At 47.1% G+C, this 19,820-nt stretch overlaps 2 protein-coding genes across 2 annotated transcripts in view; both read left to right on the top strand.

The window, feature by feature from the left end:
• The first annotated feature begins 1,881 nt into the window (after positions 1-1,881).
• LOC144954695 (mitochondrial inner membrane protein OXA1L-like) lies at positions 1,882-5,868 on the top strand. The gene is made up of 2 exons (XM_078885132.1): positions 1,882-2,015; positions 5,708-5,868. Exons 1-2 carry the CDS (start codon positions 1,907-1,909, stop codon positions 5,866-5,868), a joined length of 270 nt encoding a protein of 89 aa, XP_078741258.1. The 5' UTR covers positions 1,882-1,906.
• A 3,775-nt stretch (positions 5,869-9,643) lies between these two features.
• Positions 9,644-19,820, top strand: part of LOC144954694 (mitochondrial inner membrane protein OXA1L-like) — a 44,283-nt gene continuing 34,106 nt past the window's right edge. The window contains exon 1 of the mRNA XM_078885131.1: positions 9,644-9,703. Within this exon, the coding sequence (XP_078741257.1) occupies positions 9,649-9,703 (55 nt within the window). The 5' untranslated portion in view covers positions 9,644-9,648. The remainder of the gene's footprint in view (positions 9,704-19,820) is intronic.

The following is a 19,820-nucleotide window of genomic DNA, read 5'->3' as shown; positions in this document are numbered from 1 at the left end:
TATTTCCCTTCTACGTGACTTTGTATTTTATAATGTTTTATTTTTATTATTTTATTATTTCCCTTCTACGCGACTTTGTATTTTATAACGTTTTATTTTTATTATTTTATTATTTCCCTTCTACGCGACTTTGTATTTTATAATGTTTTATTTTCATTATTTTATTATTTCCCTTCTACGCGACTTTGTATTTTATAACGTTTTATTTTTATTATTTTATTATTTCCCTTCTACGTGACTTTGTATTTTATTACGTTTTATTTTTATTATTTTATTATTTCCCTTCTACGTGACTTTGTATTTTATAATGTTGCATTTTTATTATTTTATTATTTCCCTTCTACGCGACTTTGTATTTTATTGTTTTATTTTTATTACTTTATTATTTCCCTTCTACGTGACTTTGTATTTTATAATGTTTTATTTTTATTATTTGATTATTTCCCTTCTACGTGACTTTGTATTTTATTATGTTTTATTTTCATTATTTTATTATTTCCCTTCTACGCGACTTTGTATTTTATAACGTTTTATTTTTATTATTTTATTATTTCCCTTCTACGTGACTTTATATTTTATTATGTTTTATTTTCATTATTTTATTATTTCCCTTCTACGTGACTTTGTATTTTATTATGTTTTATTTTTATTATTTTATTATTTCCCTTCTACGTGACTTTGTATTTTATTATGTTTTATTTTCATTATTTTATTATTTCCCTTCTACGTGACTTTATATTTTATTATGTTTTATTTTTATTATTTTATTATTTCCCTTCTACGTGACTTTGTATTTTATTATGTTTTATTTTCATTATTTTATTATTTCACTTCTACGTGACTTTATATTTTATTATGTTTTATTTTTATTATTTTATTATTTCCCTTCTACGTGACTTTGTATTTTATTATGTTTTATTTTCATTATTTTATTATTTCCCTTCTACGCGACTTTGTATTTTATTATGTTTAATTTTTATTATTTTATTATTTCCCTTCTACGTGACTTTGTATTTTATAACGTTTTATTTTCATTATTTTATTATTTCCCTTCTACGCGACTTTGTATTTTATAACGTTTTATTTTTATTATTTTATTATTTCCCTTCTACGTGACTTTGTATTTTATTATGTTTTATTTTCATTATTTTATTATTTCCCTTCTACGTGACTTTGTATTTTATAATGTTTTAATTTTATTATTTTATTATTTCCCTTCTACGTAACTTTGTATTTTATGTTTTATTTTTATTATTTTATTATTTCCCTTCTACGTGACTTTGTATTTTATTCTGTTTTAATTTTATTATTTATTTATTTCCCTTCTACGTGACTTTGTATTTTATTATGTTTAAATTGTATTATTTATTTATTTCCCTTCTACGTGACTTAGTATTTTATAATATTTTATTTTTATTATTTTATTATTTCCCTTCTACGTAACTTTGTATTTCATTATGTTTTATTTTTATTATTTTATTACTAAAACATTTTATTACGTTAGATTTGTATTCATTTTATTATGTTTTATTTTTATTATTTTATTATTTCCCTTCTACGTGAGAATTCTATTTTTCAATGTTTTATTTTTATTATTTTATTATTTCCCTTCTACGTGACGACTTTACCGAACGAACCAAGAGCGCTCGTTTTTTTGCCGCCCCCCCCCCACCCCCCCAGCACATGACGACATCTACGACGTCACAAACAACAACAACAACAACAATGGCGGCTTCAGCGGCTTCAGCGGCGACGACGACGTCGACTGACGGAGGGGCGGCCGACATCGCCGTGGTTCTGGGGGTCGGGGGTCACGGGGGAGGGGCTGTGGGGGTGGAGGGGGGGGGCCCTGGGGGGGGGTGGAGGGGGGGGTGGGGGGGGGTGGAGGGGGGGGGTGGAGGCCACGATGGCGGAGCTGGGCCTGGGCGCTGCTACTCCGGTGGGGCTGGTGCAGAACTTGCTGGAGAGTTTGCACCTGGACGTGGGCCTGCCCTGGTGGGGCGCCATCGTCACCGGTGAGGCTGTGTGTGTACTGTGTGTACTGTGTGTGTGTACTGTGTGTGTGTACTGTGTGTGTGTACTGTGTGTGTGTACTGTGTGTGTGTACTGTGTGTGTACTGTGTGTGTGTGTGTGTACTGTGTGTGTGTACCTGGACGTGGGCCTGCCCTGGTGGGGCGCCATCGTCACCGGTGAGCCTGTGTGTGTGTGTGTGTACTGTGTGTGTACTGTGTGTGTGTACTGTGTGTACTGTGTGTGTGTGTACTGTGTGTGTGTGTACTGTGTGTGTGTGTACTGTGTGTGTGTGTGTGTACTGTGTGTGTACTGTGTGTACTGTGTGTACTGTGTGTGTGTGTACTGTGTGTGTGTGTACTGTGTGTGTGTGTACTGTGTGTGTGTGTGTGTACTGTGTGTGTACTGTGTGTGTACTGTGTGTGTGTGTGTACCGTGTGTACCTGGACGTGGGCCTGCCCTGGTGGGGCGCCATCGTCACCGGTGAGCCTGTGTGTGTACTGTGTGTACTGTGTGTGTGTACTGTGTGTACTGTGTGTGTGTACTGTGTGTACTGTGGGTGTACTGTGTGTACTGTGTGTGTGTGTACTGTGTGTACTGTGTGTGTGTGTGTACCGTGTGTACCTGGACGTGGGCCTGCCCTGGTGGGGGGCCATCGTCACCGGTGAGCCTGTGTGTGTGAGCTGTGTGTGTGTACTGTGTGTGTGTACTGTGTGTGTACTGTGTGTGTACTGTGTGTGTGTACTGTGTGTACTGTGTGTGTGTACTGTGTGTACTGTGTGTGTGTACTGTGTGTGTGTACTGTGTGTGTGTACTGTGTGTACTGTGTGTACTGTGTGTACTGTGTGTGTGTACTGTGTGTACTGTGTGTGTGTACTGTGTGTGTGTACTGTGTGTGTGTGTACCGTGTGTACCTGGACATGGGCCTGCCCTGGTGGGGGGCCATCGTCACTGGTGAGCCTGTGTGTGTGAGCTGTGTGTGTACTGTGTGTGTGTACTGTGTGTACTGTGTGTGTACTGTGTGTGTGTACTGTGTGTGTACTGTGTGTGTGTGTACTGTGTGTGTGTACTGTGTGTACTGTGTGTGTACTGTGTGTGTGTACTGTGTGTGTGTACTGTGTGTGTGTACTGTGTGTACTGTGTGTGTGTGTACTGTGTGTGTGTACTGTGTGTGTGTACTGTGTGTGTGTACTGTGTGTGTGTACTGTGTGTACTGTGTGTGTGTACTGTGTGTGTGTACTGTGTGTGTGTACTGTGTGTGTACTGTGTGTGTACTGTGTGTGTGTGTGTGTACTGTGTGTACTGTGTGTGTACTGTGTGTGTGTGTACTGTGTGTGTGTGTGTGTACTGTGTGTGTACTGTGTGTGTGTGTGTGTACTGTGTGTACTGTGTGTGTACTGTGTGTGTGTGTACTGTGTGTGTGTGTGTGTACTGTGTGTGTGTACTGTGTCTGTGTGTGTGTGTACTGTGTGTGTACTGTGTGTGTCTGTGTGTGTGTACTGTGTGTGTACTGTGTCTGTGTGTGTACTGTGTCTGTGTGTGTACTGTGTGTGTGTACTGTGTGTGTGTACTGTGTGTGTACTGTGTGTGTACTGTGTGTGTGCTGTGTGTGTGCACTGTGTGTGTATACTGTGTGTGTGCTGTGTGTGTGCTGTGTGTGTGTACTGTGTGTACTGTGTCTGTGTGTGTACTGTGTGTGTGTGTACTGTATGTGTACTGTGTGTGTGTACTGTGTGTATACTGTGTGTGTGCTGTGTGTGTGTACTGTGTGTACTGTGTGTGTGTGTACTGTGTGTGTGCTGTGTGTGTGTACTGTGTGTGTGTGTACTGTATGTGTACTGTGTGTGTGTACTGTGTGTGTACTGTGTGTGTACTGTGTGTACTGTGTGTACTGTGTCTGTGTGTGTACTGTGTGTGTGTACTGTGTGTGTACTGTGTGTGTGTACTGTGTGTGTACTGTGTGTATACTGTGTGTGTACTGTGTGTCTGTGTGTGTGTACTGTGTGTGTACTGTGTCTGTGTGTGTACTGTGTGTGTTACTGTGTGTGTACTGTGTGTGTGTACTGTGTGTGTGTGCTGTGTGTGTGCTGTGTGTGTGTGTACTGTGTGTGTGTACTGTGTGTACTGTGTGTACTGTGTGTGTACTGTGTGTGTGTAAGTGTGTGTGTGTACTGTGTGTGTGTACTGTGTGTGTGTGTGCTGTGTGTGTACTGTGTGTGTGTACTGTGTGTGTACTGTGTGTGTACTGTGTGTATACTGTGTGTGTGCTGTGTGTGTGTGTACTGTGTGTGTACTGTGTGTGTGTGTACTGTGTGTGTGCTGTGTGTGTGTACTGTGTGTGTACTGTGTGTGTACTGTGTGTATACTGTGTGTGTGCTGTGTGTGTGTACTGTGTCTGTGTGTGTACTGTGTGTGTACTGTGTGTGTGTACTGTGTGTGTACTGTGTGTGTGTACTGTGTGTGTGTACTGTGTGTGTACTGTGTCTGTGTGTGTACTGTGTGTGTATACTGTGTGTGTACTGTGTGTACTGTGTCTGTGTGTGTGTACTGTGTGTGTATACTGTGTGTGTACTGTGTCTGTGTGTGTACTGTGTGTGTATACTGTGTCTGTACTGTGTGTGTGTGTGTACTGTGTGTGTACTGTGTGTATACTGTGTGTGTACTGTGTGTGTGTACTGTGTGTACTGTGTGTGTGTGTACTGTGGGTGTATCGTGTGTGTACTGTGTGTGTACTGTGTGTGTGTGTGTACCGTGTGTGTACTGTGTGTGTGTGTGTACTGTGTGTGTACTGTGTGTGTACTGTGTGTGTGTGTACCGTGTGTGTACTGTGTGTGTGTGTGTACTGTGTGTGTACTGTGTGTGTGTGTGTGTACCGTGTGTGTACTGTGTGTGTGTGTTGTGTACTGTGTGTGTGTGTGTACTCTGTGTGTACTGTGTGTGTGTGTACTGTGGGTGTATCGTGTGTGTACTGTGTGTGTACTGTGTGTGTGTACCGTGTGTGTACTGTGTGTGTGTGTGTACTGTGTGTGTACTGTGTGTGTACTGTGTGTGTGTGTACCGTGTGTGTACTGTGTGTGTGTGTGTGTACTGTGTGTGTGTACTGTGTGTGTGTACTGTGTGTGTGTGTGTACTGTGTGTGTGTACTGTGTGTGTGTGTGTGTGTACCGTGTGTGTACTGTGTGTGTGTGTACCGTGTGTGTACTGTGTGTGTGTGTGTACTGTGTGTGTACTGTGTGTGTGTGTGTGTACTGTGTGTGTACTGTGTGTGTACTGTGTGTGTGTGTACCGTGTGTGTACTGTGTGTGTGTGTGTACTGTGTGTGTACTGTGTGTGTACTGTGTGTGTGTGTACCGTGTGTGTACTGTGTGTGTGTGTGTACCGTGTGTGTACTGTGTGTGTGTGTGTGTACCGTGTGTGTACTGTGTGTGTGTGTACCGTGTGTGTACTGTGTGTGTGTGTGTACCGTGTGTGTACTGTGTGTGTGTGTGTGTACCGTGTGTGTACTGTGTGTGTACTGTGTGTGTACTGTGTGTGTACTGTATGTGTGTGTGTACTGTGTGTGTACTGTGTGTGTACTGTGTGTGTGTACCGTGTGTGTACTGTGTGTGTGTGTGTACTGTGTGTGTACTATGTGTGTGTGTGTACTGTGTGTGTGTACCGTGTGTGTACTGTGTGTGTACTGTGTGTGTACCGTAGGCACGCTGCTGGTGCGTCTGCTGGTGTTCCCGCTGATGGTGAAGGGGCAGCGAGAGGCGGCCAAGCTGAACAACTTTGCACCGCAGCTCATGCAGCTCAACAAGACCATGACGGACGCCAAGACCTCGGGCAACCAGTTCGAGTGTGAGTGGTGTGTGTAGTGTATAGTGTAGTGTATAGTAGTTTAGTGTATAGTGTAGTGTATAGTGTAGTAGTGTATAGTGTAGTGTTGTAGTGTAGTGTGTAGTGTAGTAGTGTAGTAGTGTGTAGTAGTGTATAGTGTAGTGTATAGTGTAGTGTAGTAGTGTATAGTGTATAGTAGTTTAGTGTAGTAGTGTATAGTGTAGTGTATAGTAGTGTAGTGTATAGTGTAGTGTAGTAGTGTATAGTGTAGTGTATAGTGTAGTGTAGTAGTGTATAGTGTAGTGTATAGTGTAGTAGTGTATAGTGTAGTGTAGTAGTGTATAGTGTAGTGTATAGTAGTTTAGTGTAGTAGTGTATAGTGTAGTAGTGTATAGTAGTGTATAGTAGTGTATAGTGTAGTGTATAGTGTAGTGTAGTAGTGTATAGTGTAGTGTATAGTGTAGTAGTGTATAGTGTAGTGTAGTAGTGTATAGTAGTGTAGTGTATAGTGTATAGTGTAGTGTATAGTGTAGTAGTGTATAGTGTAGTGTAGTAGTGTATAGTGTAGTGTAGTAGTGTATAGTGTAGTGTATAGTAGTTTAGTGTATAGTGTAGTAGTGTATAGTAGTGTAGTGTATAGTGTAGTGTAGTAGTGTATAGTGTAGTAGTGTATAGTGTAGTGTAGTAGTGTATAGTGTAGTGTAGTAGTGTATAGTGTAGTAGTGTAGTAGTGTATAGTAGTGTAGTGTATAGTGTAGTATAGTAGTGTATAGTGTAGTATAGTAGTGTATAGTGTAGTGTAGTAGTGTATAGTGTAGTGTATAGTGTAGTAGTGTATAGTGTAGTGTAGTAGTGTATAGTGTAGTGTATAGTGTAGTAGTGTATAGTGTAGTGTAGTAGTGTATAGTGTAGTAGTGTAGTAGTGTATAGTAGTGTAGTGTATAGTGTAGTATAGTAGTGTATAGTGTAGTATAGTAGTGTATAGTGTAGTGTAGTAGTGTATAGTGTAGTGTATAGTAGTTTAGTGTAGTAGTGTATAGTGTAGTAGTGTATAGTAGTGTAGTGTATAGTGTAGTGTAGTAGTGTATAGTGTAGTGTATAGTGTAGTAGTGTATAGTGTAGTGTAGTAGTGTATAGTGTAGTGTATAGTGTAGTAGTGTATAGTGTAGTGTAGTAGTGTATAGTGTAGTGTATAGTGTAGTAGTGTATAGTGTAGTGTAGTAGTGTATAGTGTAGTAGTGTAGTAGTGTATAGTAGTGTAGTCTATAGTGTAGTATAGTAGTGTAGTAGTGTATAGTGTAGTATAGTAGTGTATAGTGTAGTGTAGTAGTGTATAGTGTAGTGTTAGTATAGTAGTGTATAGTGTAGTGTAGTAGTGTATAGTGTAGTGTATAGTGTAGTAGTGTATAGTGTAGTGTAGTAGTGTATAGTAGTGTAGTGTAGTGTATAGTGTATAGTGTAGTGTATAGTGTAGTAGTGTATAGTGTAGTGTAGTAGTGTATAGTGTAGTGTATAGTAGTTTAGTGTAATAGTGTATAGTGTAGTAGTGTATAGTAGTGTAGTGTATAGTGTAGTGTAGTAGTGTATAGTGTAGTGTATAGTGTAGTAGTGTATAGTGTAGTGTAGTAGTGTATAGTGTAGTGTATAGTGTAGTAGTGTATAGTATAGTGTAGTAGTGTATAGTGTAGTGTAGTAGTGTATAGTGTAGTAGTGTAGTAGTGTATAGTAGTGTAGTGTATAGTGTAGTATAGTAGTGTAGTATAGTAGTGTATAGTGTAGTGTAGTAGTGTATAGTGTAGTGTATAGTAGTTTAGTGTAGTAGTGTATAGTGTAGTAGTGTATAGTAGTGTAGTGTATAGTGTAGTGTAGTAGTGTATAGTGTAGTGTATAGTGTAGTAGTGTATAGTGTAGTGTAGTAGTGTATAGTGTAGTGTATAGTGTATAGTGTAGTGTAGTAGTGTATAGTGTAGTGTATAGTGTAGTAGTGTATAGTGTAGTGTAGTAGTGTATAGTGTAGTAGTGTAGTAGTGTATAGTAGTGTAGTGTATAGTGTAGTATAGTAGTGTAGTAGTGTATAGTGTAGTATAGTAGTGTATAGTGTAGTGTAGTAGTGTATAGTGTAGTGTATAGTGTAGTAGTGTATAGTGTAGTGTAGTAGTGTATAGTAGTGTAGTGTAGTGTATAGTGTATAGTGTAGTGTATAGTGTAGTAGTGTATAGTGTAGTGTAGTAGTGTATAGTGTAGTGTATAGTAGTTTAGTGTAGTAGTGTATAGTGTAGTAGTGTATAGTAGTGTAGTGTATAGTGTAGTGTAGTAGTGTATAGTGTAGTGTATAGTGTAGTAGTGTATAGTGTAGTGTAGTAGTGTATAGTGTAGTAGTGTATAGTGTAGTGTAGTAGTGTATAGTGTAGTAGTGTATAGTAGTGTAGTGTATAGTGTAGTATAGTAGTGTAGTAGTGTATAGTGTAGTATAGTAGTGTATAGTGTAGTGTATAGTGTAGTAGTGTAATGTAGTAGTGTATAGTGTAGTGTATAGTGTAGTAGTGTAATGTAGTAGTGTATAGTGTAGTGTATAGTGTAGTAGTGTAATGTAGTAGTGTATAGTGTAATGTAGTAGTGTATAGTGTAGTGTATAGTGTAGTAGTGTAATGTAGTAGTGTATAGTGTAATGTAGTAGTGTATAGTGTAGTAGTGTAATGTAGTAGTGTATAGTGTAATGTAGTAGTGTATAGTGTAATGTAGTAGTGTATAGTGTAGTAGTGTAATGTAGTAGTGTATAGTGTAATGTAGTAGTGTATAGTGTAATGTAGTAGTGTATAGTGTAGTGTATAGTGTAGTAGTGTAATGTAGTAGTGTATAGTGTAATGTAGTAGTGTATAGTGTAATGTAGTAGTGTATAGTGTAGTAGTGTAATGTAGTAGTGTATAGTGTAATGTAGTAGTGTATAGTGTAATGTAGTAGTGTATAGTGTAGTGTATAGTGTAGTAGTGTAATGTAGTAGTGTATAGTGTAATGTAGTAGTGTATAGTGTAATGTAGTAGTGTATAGTGTAGTGTATAGTGTAGTAGTGTAATGTAGTAGTGTATAGTGTAATGTAGTAGTGTATAGTGTAATGTAGTAGTGTATAGTGTAATGTAGTAGTGTATAGTGTAGTGTATAGTGTAGTAGTGTAATGTAGTAGTGTATAGTGTAATGTAGTAGTGTATAGTGTAATGTAGTAGTGTATAGTGTAGTAGTGTAATGTAGTAGTGTATAGTGTAATGTAGTAGTGTATAGTGTAATGTAGTAGTGTATAGTGTAGTAGTGTAATGTAGTAGTGTATAGTGTAATGTAGTAGTGTATAGTGTAATGTAGTAGTGTATAGTGTAATGTAGTAGTGTATAGTGTAATGTAGTAGTGTATAGTGTAATGTAGTAGTGTATAGTGTAATGTAGTAGTGTATAGTGTAATGTAGTAGTGTATAGTGTAATGTAGTAGTGTATAGTGTAATGTAGTAGTGTATAGTGTAATGTAGTAGTGTATAGTGTAATGTAGTAGTGTATAGTGTAATGTAGTAGTGTATAGTGTAGTGTATAGTGTAGTAGTGTAATGTAGTAGTGTATAGTGTAATGTAGTAGTGTATAGTGTAATGTAGTAGTGTATAGTGTAGTAGTGTAATGTAGTAGTGTATAGTGTAATGTAGTAGTGTATAGTGTAATGTAGTAGTGTATAGTGTAGTAGTGTAATGTAGTAGTGTATAGTGTAATGTAGTAGTGTATAGTGTAATGTAGTAGTGTATAGTGTAGTGTATAGTGTATACAAGCTGAACACCGCAGCTCATGCAGCTCAACAAGACCATGACGGACGCCAAGACCTCGGGCAACCAGTTCGAGTGTGAGTGGTGACGGCGGCGGTGACGGTGGCAGTGGTGGTTGCGGTGACGGTGGTGGTGGTGACGGCGGTGGTGACGGTGGTGGTTGCGGTGGTGGTGACGGCTGCGGTGACGGTGGCGGTGGTGGTTGCGGTGGTGGTGGTGGTGGTGACGGTGGTGGTGGTGGTGACGGTGGTGGTGGTGACGGTGGTGGTTGCGGTGGTGGTGACGGCTGCGGTGACGGTGGCGGTGGTGGTTGCGGTGGTGGTGGTGGTGGTGGTGACGGTGGTGGTGGTGGTGACGGTGGTGGTGGTGACGGTGGTGGTTGCGGTGGTGGTGACGGCTGCGGTGACGGTGGCGGTGGTGGTTGCGGTGGTGGTGGTGACGGTGGTGGTGGTGGTGGTGACGGTGGTGGTGGTGGTGGTGGTGACGGTGGTGGTGGTGGTGGTGACGGTGGTGGTGGTGGTGGTGACGGTGGTGGTGGTGGTGGTGGTGGTGACGGTGGTGGTGGTGGTGGTGACGGTGGTGGTGGTGACGGTGGTGGTGACGGTGGTGGTGGTGGTGACGGTGGTGGTGGTGGTGGTGACGGTGGTGGTGACGGTGGTGGTGGCGGTGGTGGTGACGGTGGTGGTGACGGTGGTGGTGGTGGTGACGGTGGTGGTGACGGTGGTGGTGACGGTGGTGGTGACGGTGGTGGTGGTGGTGACGGTGGTGGTGACGGTGGTGGTGACGGTGGTGGTGGTGGTGACGGTGGTGGTGACGGTGGTGGTGGTGGTGACGGTGGTGGTGACGGTGGTGGTGGTGGTGACGGTGGTGGTGACGGTGACGGTGGTGGTGACGGTGGTGGTGGTGGTGGTGACGGTGGTGGTGACGGTGGTGGTGGTGGTGGTGACGGTGGTGGTGACGGTGGTGGTGGTGGTGGTGACGGTGGTGGTGACGGTGGTGATGGTGGTGGTAATGGTGGTGGTGACGGTGGTGGTGATGGTGACGGTGGTGGTGATGGTGACGGTGGTGGTGGCGGTGGTGGTGGTGACGGTGGTGGTGGTGACGGTGGTGGTGGTGGTGACGGTGGTGGTGGTGGTGACGGTGGTGGTGGTGGTGGTGACGGTGGTGGTGACGACGGTGGTGGTGGTGGTGGTGACGGTGGTGGTGACGGTGACGGTGGTGGTGGTGACGGTGGTGGTGGTGATGGTGGTGGTGACGGTGGTGGTGACGGTGGTGGTGACGGTGGTGGTGACGGTGGTGGTGGTGACGGTGGTGGTGGTGACGGTGGTGGTGACGGTGGTGGTGACGGTGGTGGTGGTGACGGTGGTGGTGGTGACGGTGGTGGTGACGGTGGTGGTGGTGGTGGTGGTGACGGTGGTGGTGGTGGTGGTGACGGTGGTGGTGGTGGTGACGGTGGTGGTGGTGGTGGTGGTGACGGTGGTGGTGATGGTGACGGTGGTGGTGGTCTCTGTCTCTGTGTGTCTCTCAGTCTCTGCGTGTCTGTGTGTGTGTCTCTGTGTCTCTGTGTGTCTCTGTGTGTCTCTGTGTCTCTGCGTGTCTCTGTGTCTCTCCGTGTGTCTCTGTGTGTCTCTGTGTCTCTGTGTCTCTCTGTGTGTCTCTGTGAGTCTCTGCGTGTCTCTGCGTCTCTCTGTGTGTCTCTGTGTCTCTCTGTGTGTCTCTGCGTGTCTCTGCGTATCTCTGCATGTCTCTGCGTCTCTCTGCGTGTCTCTGTGTCTCTCTGCGTGTCTCTGCGTCTCTCTGTGTGTCTCTGTGTCTCTCTGCGTGTCTCTGTGTCTCTCTGTGTGTCTCTGCGTGACTGACTCTGCGTGAGTCTCTGCGTCTCTCTGTGTGTCTCTGTGTGTCTCTGTGTCTCTCTGCGTGTCTCTGCGTGTCTCTGCGTGTCTCTGCGTGTCTCTGTGTCTCTGTGTGTCTCTGTGTGTCTTTGTGTGTCTCTGCGTGTCTCTGCGTGTCTCTGCGTGTCTCTGCGTGTCTCTGTGTGTCTCTGTGTGTCACTGTGTGTCACTGCGTGTCACTGCGTGTCTCTGTGTGTCTCTGTGTGTCTCTGTGTGTCACTGTGTGTCTCTGTGTGTCTCTGTGTCTCTGTGTGTTTCTGTGTGTCTCTGCGTGTCTCTGTGTGTCTCTGTCTTTGCGTGTCTCTGCGTGTCTCTGTGTGTCTCTGCGTGTCTCTGACTCTGTGTGTCTCTGACTCTGCGTGTGTCTCTGCGTGTCTCTGCGTGTCCCTGTGTCTCTGTGTGTGTCTCTGTGTCTCTGCGTGTCTCTGACTCTGCGTGTCTCTGTGTGACTCTGTGTGTCTCTGTGTGTCTCTGTGTGACTCTGTGTGTCTCTGTGTGTCTCTGCGTGTCTCTGACTCTGCGTGTCACTGCGTGTCTCTGTGTGTCTCTGTGTGTCTCTCTGTGTCACTGTGTGTCACTGCGTGTCTCTGCGTGTCTCTGTGTGTCTCTGCGTGTCACTGCGTGTCACTGCGTGTCTCTGTGTGTCTCTGCGTGTCTCTGTGTGTCACTGCGTGTCACTGCGTGTCTCTGTGTGTCTCTGCGTGTCACTGTGTGTCACTGCGTGTCACTGCGTGTCTCTGTGTGTCTCTGCGTGTCTCTGTGTGTCACTGTGTGTCTCTGCGTGTCACTGTGTGTCTCTGTGTCTCTCTGTGTGTCTCTGCGTGTCACTGTGTGTCACTGCGTGTCTCTGCGTGTCTCTGCGTGTCTCTGTGTGTCTCTGTGTGTCTCTTTGTCTCTCTGTGTGTCTCTGCGTGTCACTGTGTGTCACTGCGTGTCTCTGCGTGTCTCTGCGTGTCTCTGTGTGTCTCTGTGTGTCTCTGCGTGTCTCTGTGTGTCTCTGTGTGTCTCTGTGTGTCACTGTGTGTCACTGTGTGTCACTGTGTGTCACTGCGTGTCTCTGTGTGTCTCTGCGTGTCACTGTGTGTCACTGCGTGTCACTGCGTGTCACTGCGTGTCACTGTGTGTCTCTGTGTGTCACTGTGTGTCTCTGCGTGTCACTGTGTGTCTCTGCGTGTCTCTGTGTGTCACTGCGTGTCTCTGTGTGTCTCTGTGTGTCACTGTGTGTCTCTGTGTGTCACTGTGTGTCTCTGTGTGTCACTGTGTGTCTCTGTGTGTCACTGTGTGTCACTGTGTGTCTCTGCGTGTCTCTGTGTGTCACTGTGTGTCTCTGTGTGTCACTGTGTGTCTCTGCGTGTCACTGTGTGTCACTGCGTGTCACTGCGTGTCTCTGCGTGTCTCTGTGTGTCACTGTGTGTCTCTGTGTGTCTCTGTGTGTCACTGTGTGTCACTGTGTGTCTCTGCGTGTCTCTGCGTGTCTCTGCGTGTCTCTGTGTGTCACTGTGTGTCTCTGTGTGTCTCTGTGTGTCTCTGTGTGTCTCTGCGTGTCACTGCGTGTCTCTGCGTGTCTCTGCGTGTCTCTGTGTGTCTCTGTGTGTCTCTGTGTGTCTCTGCGTGTCACTGTGTGTCACTGCGTGTCTCTGCGTGTCTCTGCGTGTCTCTGCGTGTCTCTGCGTGTCACTGTGTGTCACTGTGTGTCACTGTGTGTCTCTGCGTGTCTCTGCGTGTCTCTGCGTGTCTCTGCGTGTCACTGTGTGTCTCTGTGTGTCTCTGTGTGTCTCTGTGTGTCTCTGCGTGTCACTGTGTGTCACTGCGTGTCTCTGCGTGTCTCTGTGTGTCTCTGTGTGTCTCTGTGTGTCACTGTGTGTCTCTGTGTGTCTCTGTGTGTCACTGCGTGTCTCTGTGTGTCTCTGTGTGTCACTGCGTGTCTCTGTGTGTCACTGTGTGTCACTGCGTGTCTCTGCGTGTCTCTGTGTGTCTCTGTGTGTCACTGTGTGTCACTGCGTGTCTCTCCGTGTCTCTGTGTGTCACTGTGTGTCTCTGTGTGTCTCTGTGTGTCTCTGTGTGTCACTGTGTGTCACTGCGTGTCTCTGCGTGTCTCTGTGTGTCTCTGTGTGTCTCTGTGTGTCTCTGTGTGTCTCTGTGTGTCTCTGCGTGTCTCTGTGTGTCTCTGTGTGTCTCTGTGTGTCTCTGTGTGTCACTGCGTGTCACTGCGTGTCTCTGCGTGTCTCTGTGTGTCACTGCGTGTCTCTGCGTGTCTCTGTGTGTCTCTGTGTGTCTCTGTGTGTCTCTGTGTGTCTCTGTGTGTCACTGCGTGTCTCTGCGTGTCTCTGTGTGTCTCTGCGTGTCTCTGTGTGTCACTGCGTGTCTCTGCGTGTCTCTGTGTGTCTCTGTGTGTCTCTGTGTGTCACTGTGTGTCACTGTGTGTCACTGCGTGTCTCTGTGTGTCTCTGCGTGTCTCTGCGTGTCTCTGCGTGTCTCTGTGTGTCACTGTGTGTCACTGTGTGTCACTGCGTGTCTCTGCGTGTCACTGTGTGTCACTGTGTGTCTCTGTGTGTCACTGTGTGTCACTGTGTGTCACTGCGTGTCTCTGCGTGTCACTGCGTGTCACTGCGTGTCTCTGCGTGTCACTGCGTGTCTCTGCGTGTCTCTGTGTGTCACTGCGTGTCACTGTGTGTCACTGCGTGTCTCTGTGTGTCACTGTGTGTCACTGTGTGTCACTGTGTGTCACTGTGTGTCACTGTGTGTCTCTGTGTGTCACTGTGTGTCACTGTGTGTCTCTGCGTGTCTCTGTGTGTCACTGCGTGTCACTGTGTGTCACTGTGTGTCACTGCGTGTCTCTGTGTGTCACTGTGTGTCACTGCGTGTCTCTGTGTGTCACTGCGTGTCACTGTGTGTCTCTGTGTGTCACTGTGTGTCACTGCGTGTCTCTGCGTGTCTCTGTGTGTCTCTGTGTGTCACTGTGTGTCTCTGTGTGTCACTGTGTGTCACTGTGTGTCACTGCGTGTCTCTGTGTGTATCTGTGTGTCTCTGTGTGTCACTGTGTGTCACTGTGTGTCTCTGTGTGTCACTGTGTGTCACTGTGTGTCACTGTGTGTCACTGTGTGTCTCTGTGTGTCACTGTGTGTCACTGTGTGTCACTGTGTGTCACTGCGTGTCTCTGTGTGTCTCTGTGTGTCTCTGTGTGTCACTGTGTGTCTCTGTGTGTCACTGTGTGTCTCTGTGTGTCACTGTGTGTCACTGTGTGTCACTGCGTGTCTCTGTGTGTCTCTGTGTGTCACTGCGTGTCTCTGTGTGTCACTGCGTGTCTCTGTGTGTCACTGCGTGTCTCTGCGTGTCACTGCGTGTCTCTGTGTGTCTCTGTGTGTCTCTGTGTGTCTCTGTGTGTCACTGCGTGTCTCTGTGTGTCACTGCGTGTCACTGTGAGTCTCTGTGTGTCTCTGTGTGTCTCTGTGTGTCTCTGCGTGTCTCTGTGTGTCTCTGTGTGTCACTGCGTGTCTCTGCGTGTCTCTGCGTGTCACTGTGTGTCTCTGTGTGTCACTGTGTGTCTCTGTGTGTCACTGTGTGTCACTGTGTGTCTCTGTGTGTCTCTGTGTGTCACTGTGTGTCACTGTGTGTCACTGTGTGTCACTGTGTGTCTCTGTGTGTCTCTGTGTGTCTCTGCGTGTCACTGCGTGTCACTGTGTGTCACTGCGTGTCACTGTGTGTCACTGTGTGTCACTGCGTGTCACTGCGTGTCACTGCGTGTCTCTGCGTGTCACTGTGTGTCACTGCGTGTCACTGTGTGTCACTGTGTGTCTCTGCGTGTCACTGTGTGTCACTGTGTGTCACTGTGTGTCACTGCGTGTCTCTGCGTGTCACTGCGTGTCACTGTGTGTCACTGTGTGTCACTGTGTGTCACTGCGTGTCTCTGTGTGTCACTGTGTGTCACTGCGTGTCTCTGTGTGTCACTGTGTGTCACTGCGTGTCTCTGCGTGTCACTGTGTGTCACTGTGTGTCACTGTGTGTCACTGTGTGTCACTGCGTGTCTCTGTGTGTCACTGTGTGTCACTGCGTGTCTCTGTGTGTCACTGCGTGTCACTGCGTGTCACTGTGTGTCACTGCGTGTCTCTGTGTGTCACTGTGTGTCACTGTGTGTCTCTGTGTGTCTCTGTGTGTCACTGCGTGTCTCTGTGTGTCACTGCGTGTCTCTGCGTGTCACTGTGTGTCACTGTGTGTCACTGCGTGTCACTGTGTGTCACTGTGTGTCTCTGTGTGTCTCTGTGTGTCACTGTGTGTCTCTGTGTGTCACTGTGTGTCACTGTGTGTCTCTGTGTGTCTCTGTGTGTCACTGCGTGTCTCTGTGTGTCACTGTGTGTCACTGTGTGTCACTGCGTGTCACTGTGTGTCACTGTGTGTCTCTGTGTGTCTCTGTGTGTCACTGTGTGTCTCTGTGTGTCACTGTGTGTCACTGTGTGTCTCTGTGTGTCTCTGTGTGTCACTGTGTGTCTCTGTGTGTCTCTGCGTGTCACTGTGTGTCACTGTGTGTCACTGCGTGTCACTGTGTGTCACTGTGTGTCTCTGTGTGTCTCTGCGTGTCACTGCGTGTCACTGCGTGTCACTGTGTGTCACTGTGTGTCACTGTGTGTCTCTGCGTGTCACTGTGTGTCACTGCGTGTCTCTGTGTGTCTCTGTGTGTCTCTGTGTGTCACTGCGTGTCTCTGCGTGTCACTGCGTGTCACTGCGTGTCACTGTGTGTCACTGTGTGTCACTGCGTGTCTCTGTGTGTCTCTGTGTGTCACTGCGTGTCTCTGCGTGTCACTGCGTGTCACTGTGTGTCACTGTGTGTCACTGCGTGTCACTGTGTGTCTCTGTGTGTCTCTGTGTGTCTCTGTGTGTCACTGCGTGTCTCTGCGTGTCACTGCGTGTCACTGTGTGTCACTGTGTGTCACTGCGTGTCTCTGTGTGTCTCTGTGTGTCACTGTGTGTCACTGCGTGTCTCTGCGTGTCACTGTGTGTCACTGTGTGTCACTGTGTGTCACTGTGTGTCTCTGCGTGTCACTGTGTGTCTCTGTGTGTCACTGTGTGTCACTGTGTGTCACTGTGTGTCACTGCGTGTCACTGCGTGTCACTGCGTGTCACTGCGTGTCTCTGCGTGTCTCTGCGTGTCACTGTGTGTCACTGCGTGTCTCTGTGTGTCACTGTGTGTCACTGTGTGTCACTGTGTGTCTCTGCGTGTCTCTGTGTGGCACTGCGTGTCACTGTGTGTCTCTGTGTGTCACTGTGTGTCTCTGTGTGTCACTGTGTGTCACTGTGTGTCACTGTGTGTCTCTGCGTGTCATTGCGTGTCTCTGTGTGGCACTGCCTGTCTCTGTGTGTCTCTGTGTGTCACTGTGTGTCTCTGTGTGTCACTGCGTGTCACTGTGTGTCACTGCGTGTCTCTGTGTGTCTCTGTGTGTCACTGCGTGTCACTGTGTGTCACTGCGTGTCTCTGTGTGTCTCTGTGTGTCACTGTGTGTCTCTGTGTGTCACTGTGTGTCTCTGCGTGTCACTGCGTGTCACTGTGTGTCACTGTGTGTCACTGTGTGTCTCTGTGTGTCACTGCGTGTCTCTGCGTGTCACTGTGTGTCACTGTGTGTCACTGTGTGTCACTGCGTGTCTCTGTGTGTCTCTGTGTGTCACTGTGTGTCTCTGTGTGTCACTGCGTGTCACTGTGTGTCACTGTGTGTCTCTGCGTGTCACTGCGTGTCACTGTGTGTCACTGTGTGTCACTGCGTGTCTCTGTGTGTCTCTGTGTGTCACTGCGTGTCTCTGTGTGTCTCTGCGTGTCACTGTGTGTCACTGTGTGTCACTGTGTGTCACTGTGTGTCACTGTGTGTCACTGCGTGTCTCTGTGTGTCACTGTGTGTCACTGTGTGTCACTGCGTGTCTCTGCGTGTCACTGTGTGTCACTGTGTGTCACTGTGTGTCACTGTGTCTCTGTGTGTCACTGCGGTTCACTGTGTGTCACTGCGTGTCTCTGCGTGTCACTGCGTGTCACTGTGTGTCTCTGTGTGTCACTGCGTGTCACTGCGTGTCACTGTGTGTCACTGTGTGTCACTGTGTGTCTCTGTGTGTCTCTGTGTGTCACTGCGTGTCACTGTGTGTCACTGTGTGTCTCTGTGTGTCTCTGTGTGTCACTGCGTGTCACTGTGTGTCACTGCGTGTCACTGCGTGTCACTGCGTGTCTCTGCGTGTCACTGTGTGTCACTGTGTGTCACTGTGTGTCACTGTGTGTCTCTGTGTGTCTCTGTGTGTCACTGCGTGTCACTGCGTGTCACTGCGTGTCACTGTGTGTCACTGTGTGTCACTGTGTGTCTCTGTGTGTCACTGTGTGTCACTGCGTGTCACTGCGTGTCACTGTGTGTCACTGTGTGTCTCTGTGTGTCACTGCGTGTCACTGCGTGTCACTGCGTGTCACTGTGTGTCTCTGTGTGTCACTGTGTGTCACTGTGTGTCACTGTGTGTCTCTGTGTGTCTCTGCGTGTCACTGTGTGTCACTGCGTGTCACTGCGTGTCACTGTGTGTCTCTGCGTGTCACTGTGTGTCACTGTGTGTCTCTGTGTGTCACTGCGTGTCACTGCGTGTCTCTGTGTGTCTCTGTGTGTCTCTGTGTGTCACTGTGTGTCACTGCGTGTCTCTGTGTGTCACTGTGTGTCACTGCGTGTCTCTGCGTGTCACTGTGTGTCACTGCGTGTCTCTGTGTGTCTCTGTGTGTCTCTGTGTGTCACTGTGTGTCACTGCGTGTCTCTGTGTGTCACTGTGTGTCACTGTGTGTCACTGTGTGTCACTGCGTGTCTTTGTGTGTCACTGTGTGTCACTGCGTGTCTCTGTGTGTCACTGTGTGTCACTGCGTGTCTCTGCGTGTCACTGTGTGTCACTGTGTGTCACTGTGTGTCACTGTGTGTCACTGCGTGTCTCTGTGTGTCACTGTGTGTCACTGCGTGTCTCTGTGTGTCACTGCGTGTCACTGCGTGTCACTGTGTGTCACTGCGTGTCTCTGTGTGTCACTGTGTGTCACTGTGTGTCTCTGTGTGTCTCTGTGTGTCACTGCGTGTCTCTGTGTGTCACTGCGTGTCTCTGCGTGTCACTGTGTGTCACTGTGTGTCACTGCGTGTCACTGTGTGTCACTGTGTGTCTCTGTGTGTCTCTGTGTGTCACTGTGTGTCTCTGTGTGTCACTGTGTGTCACTGTGTGTCTCTGTGTGTCTCTGTGTGTCACTGCGTGTCTCTGTGTGTCACTGTGTGTCACTGTGTGTCACTGCGTGTCACTGTGTGTCACTGTGTGTCTCTGTGTGTCTCTGTGTGTCACTGTGTGTCTCTGTGTGTCACTGTGTGTCACTGTGTGTCTCTGTGTGTCTCTGTGTGTCACTGTGTGTCTCTGTGTGTCTCTGCGTGTCACTGTGTGTCACTGTGTGTCACTGCGTGTCACTGCGTGTCACTGTGTGTCTCTGTGTGTCTCTGCGTGTCACTGCGTGTCACTGCGTGTCACTGTGTGTCACTGTGTGTCACTGTGTGTCTCTGCGTGTCACTGTGTGTCACTGCGTGTCTCTGTGTGTCTCTGTGTGTCACTGCGTGTCTCTGCGTGTCACTGCGTGTCACTGCGTGTCACTGTGTGTCACTGTGTGTCACTGCGTGTCTCTGTGTGTCTCTGTGTGTCACTGCGTGTCTCTGCGTGTCACTGCGTGTCACTGTGTGTCACTGTGTGTCACTGCGTGTCACTGTGTGTCTCTGTGTGTCTCTGTGTGTCACTGCGTGTCTCTGCGTGTCACTGCGTGTCACTGCGTGTCACTGTGTGTCACTGTGTGTCACTGCGTGTCTCTGTGTGTCTCTGTGTGTCACTGTGTGTCACTGCGTGTCTCTGCGTGTCACTGTGTGTCACTGTGTGTCACTGTGTGTCTCTGCGTGTCACTGTGTGTCTCTGTGTGTCACTGTGTGTCACTGTGTGTCACTGTGTGTCACTGCGTGTCACTGCGTGTCACTGCGTGTCACTGCGTGTCTCTGTGTGTCTCTGCGTGTCTCTGCGTGTCACTGTGTGTCACTGCGTGTCTCTGTGTGTCACTGTGTGTCACTGTGTGTCACTGTGTGTCTCTGCGTGTCTCTGTGTGGCACTGCGTGTCACTGTGTGTCTCTGTGTGTCACTGTGTGTCTCTGTGTGTCACTGTGTGTCACTGTGTGTCACTGTGTGTCTCTGCGTGTCATTGCGTGTCTCTGTGTGGCACTGCCTGTCTCTGTGTGTCTCTGTGTGTCACTGTGTGTCTCTGTGTGTCACTGCGTGTCACTGTGTG

The sequence above is a fragment of the Lampetra fluviatilis genome, unplaced genomic scaffold, assembly GCF_964198595.1.
Source record: "Lampetra fluviatilis unplaced genomic scaffold, kcLamFluv1.1 SCAFFOLD_656, whole genome shotgun sequence".
Lineage (NCBI taxonomy): Eukaryota > Metazoa > Chordata > Hyperoartia > Petromyzontiformes > Petromyzontidae > Lampetra > Lampetra fluviatilis.
Note: the sequence above shows the minus strand (reverse complement) of the source record. Positions and strands in the feature narration are given on the sequence as shown.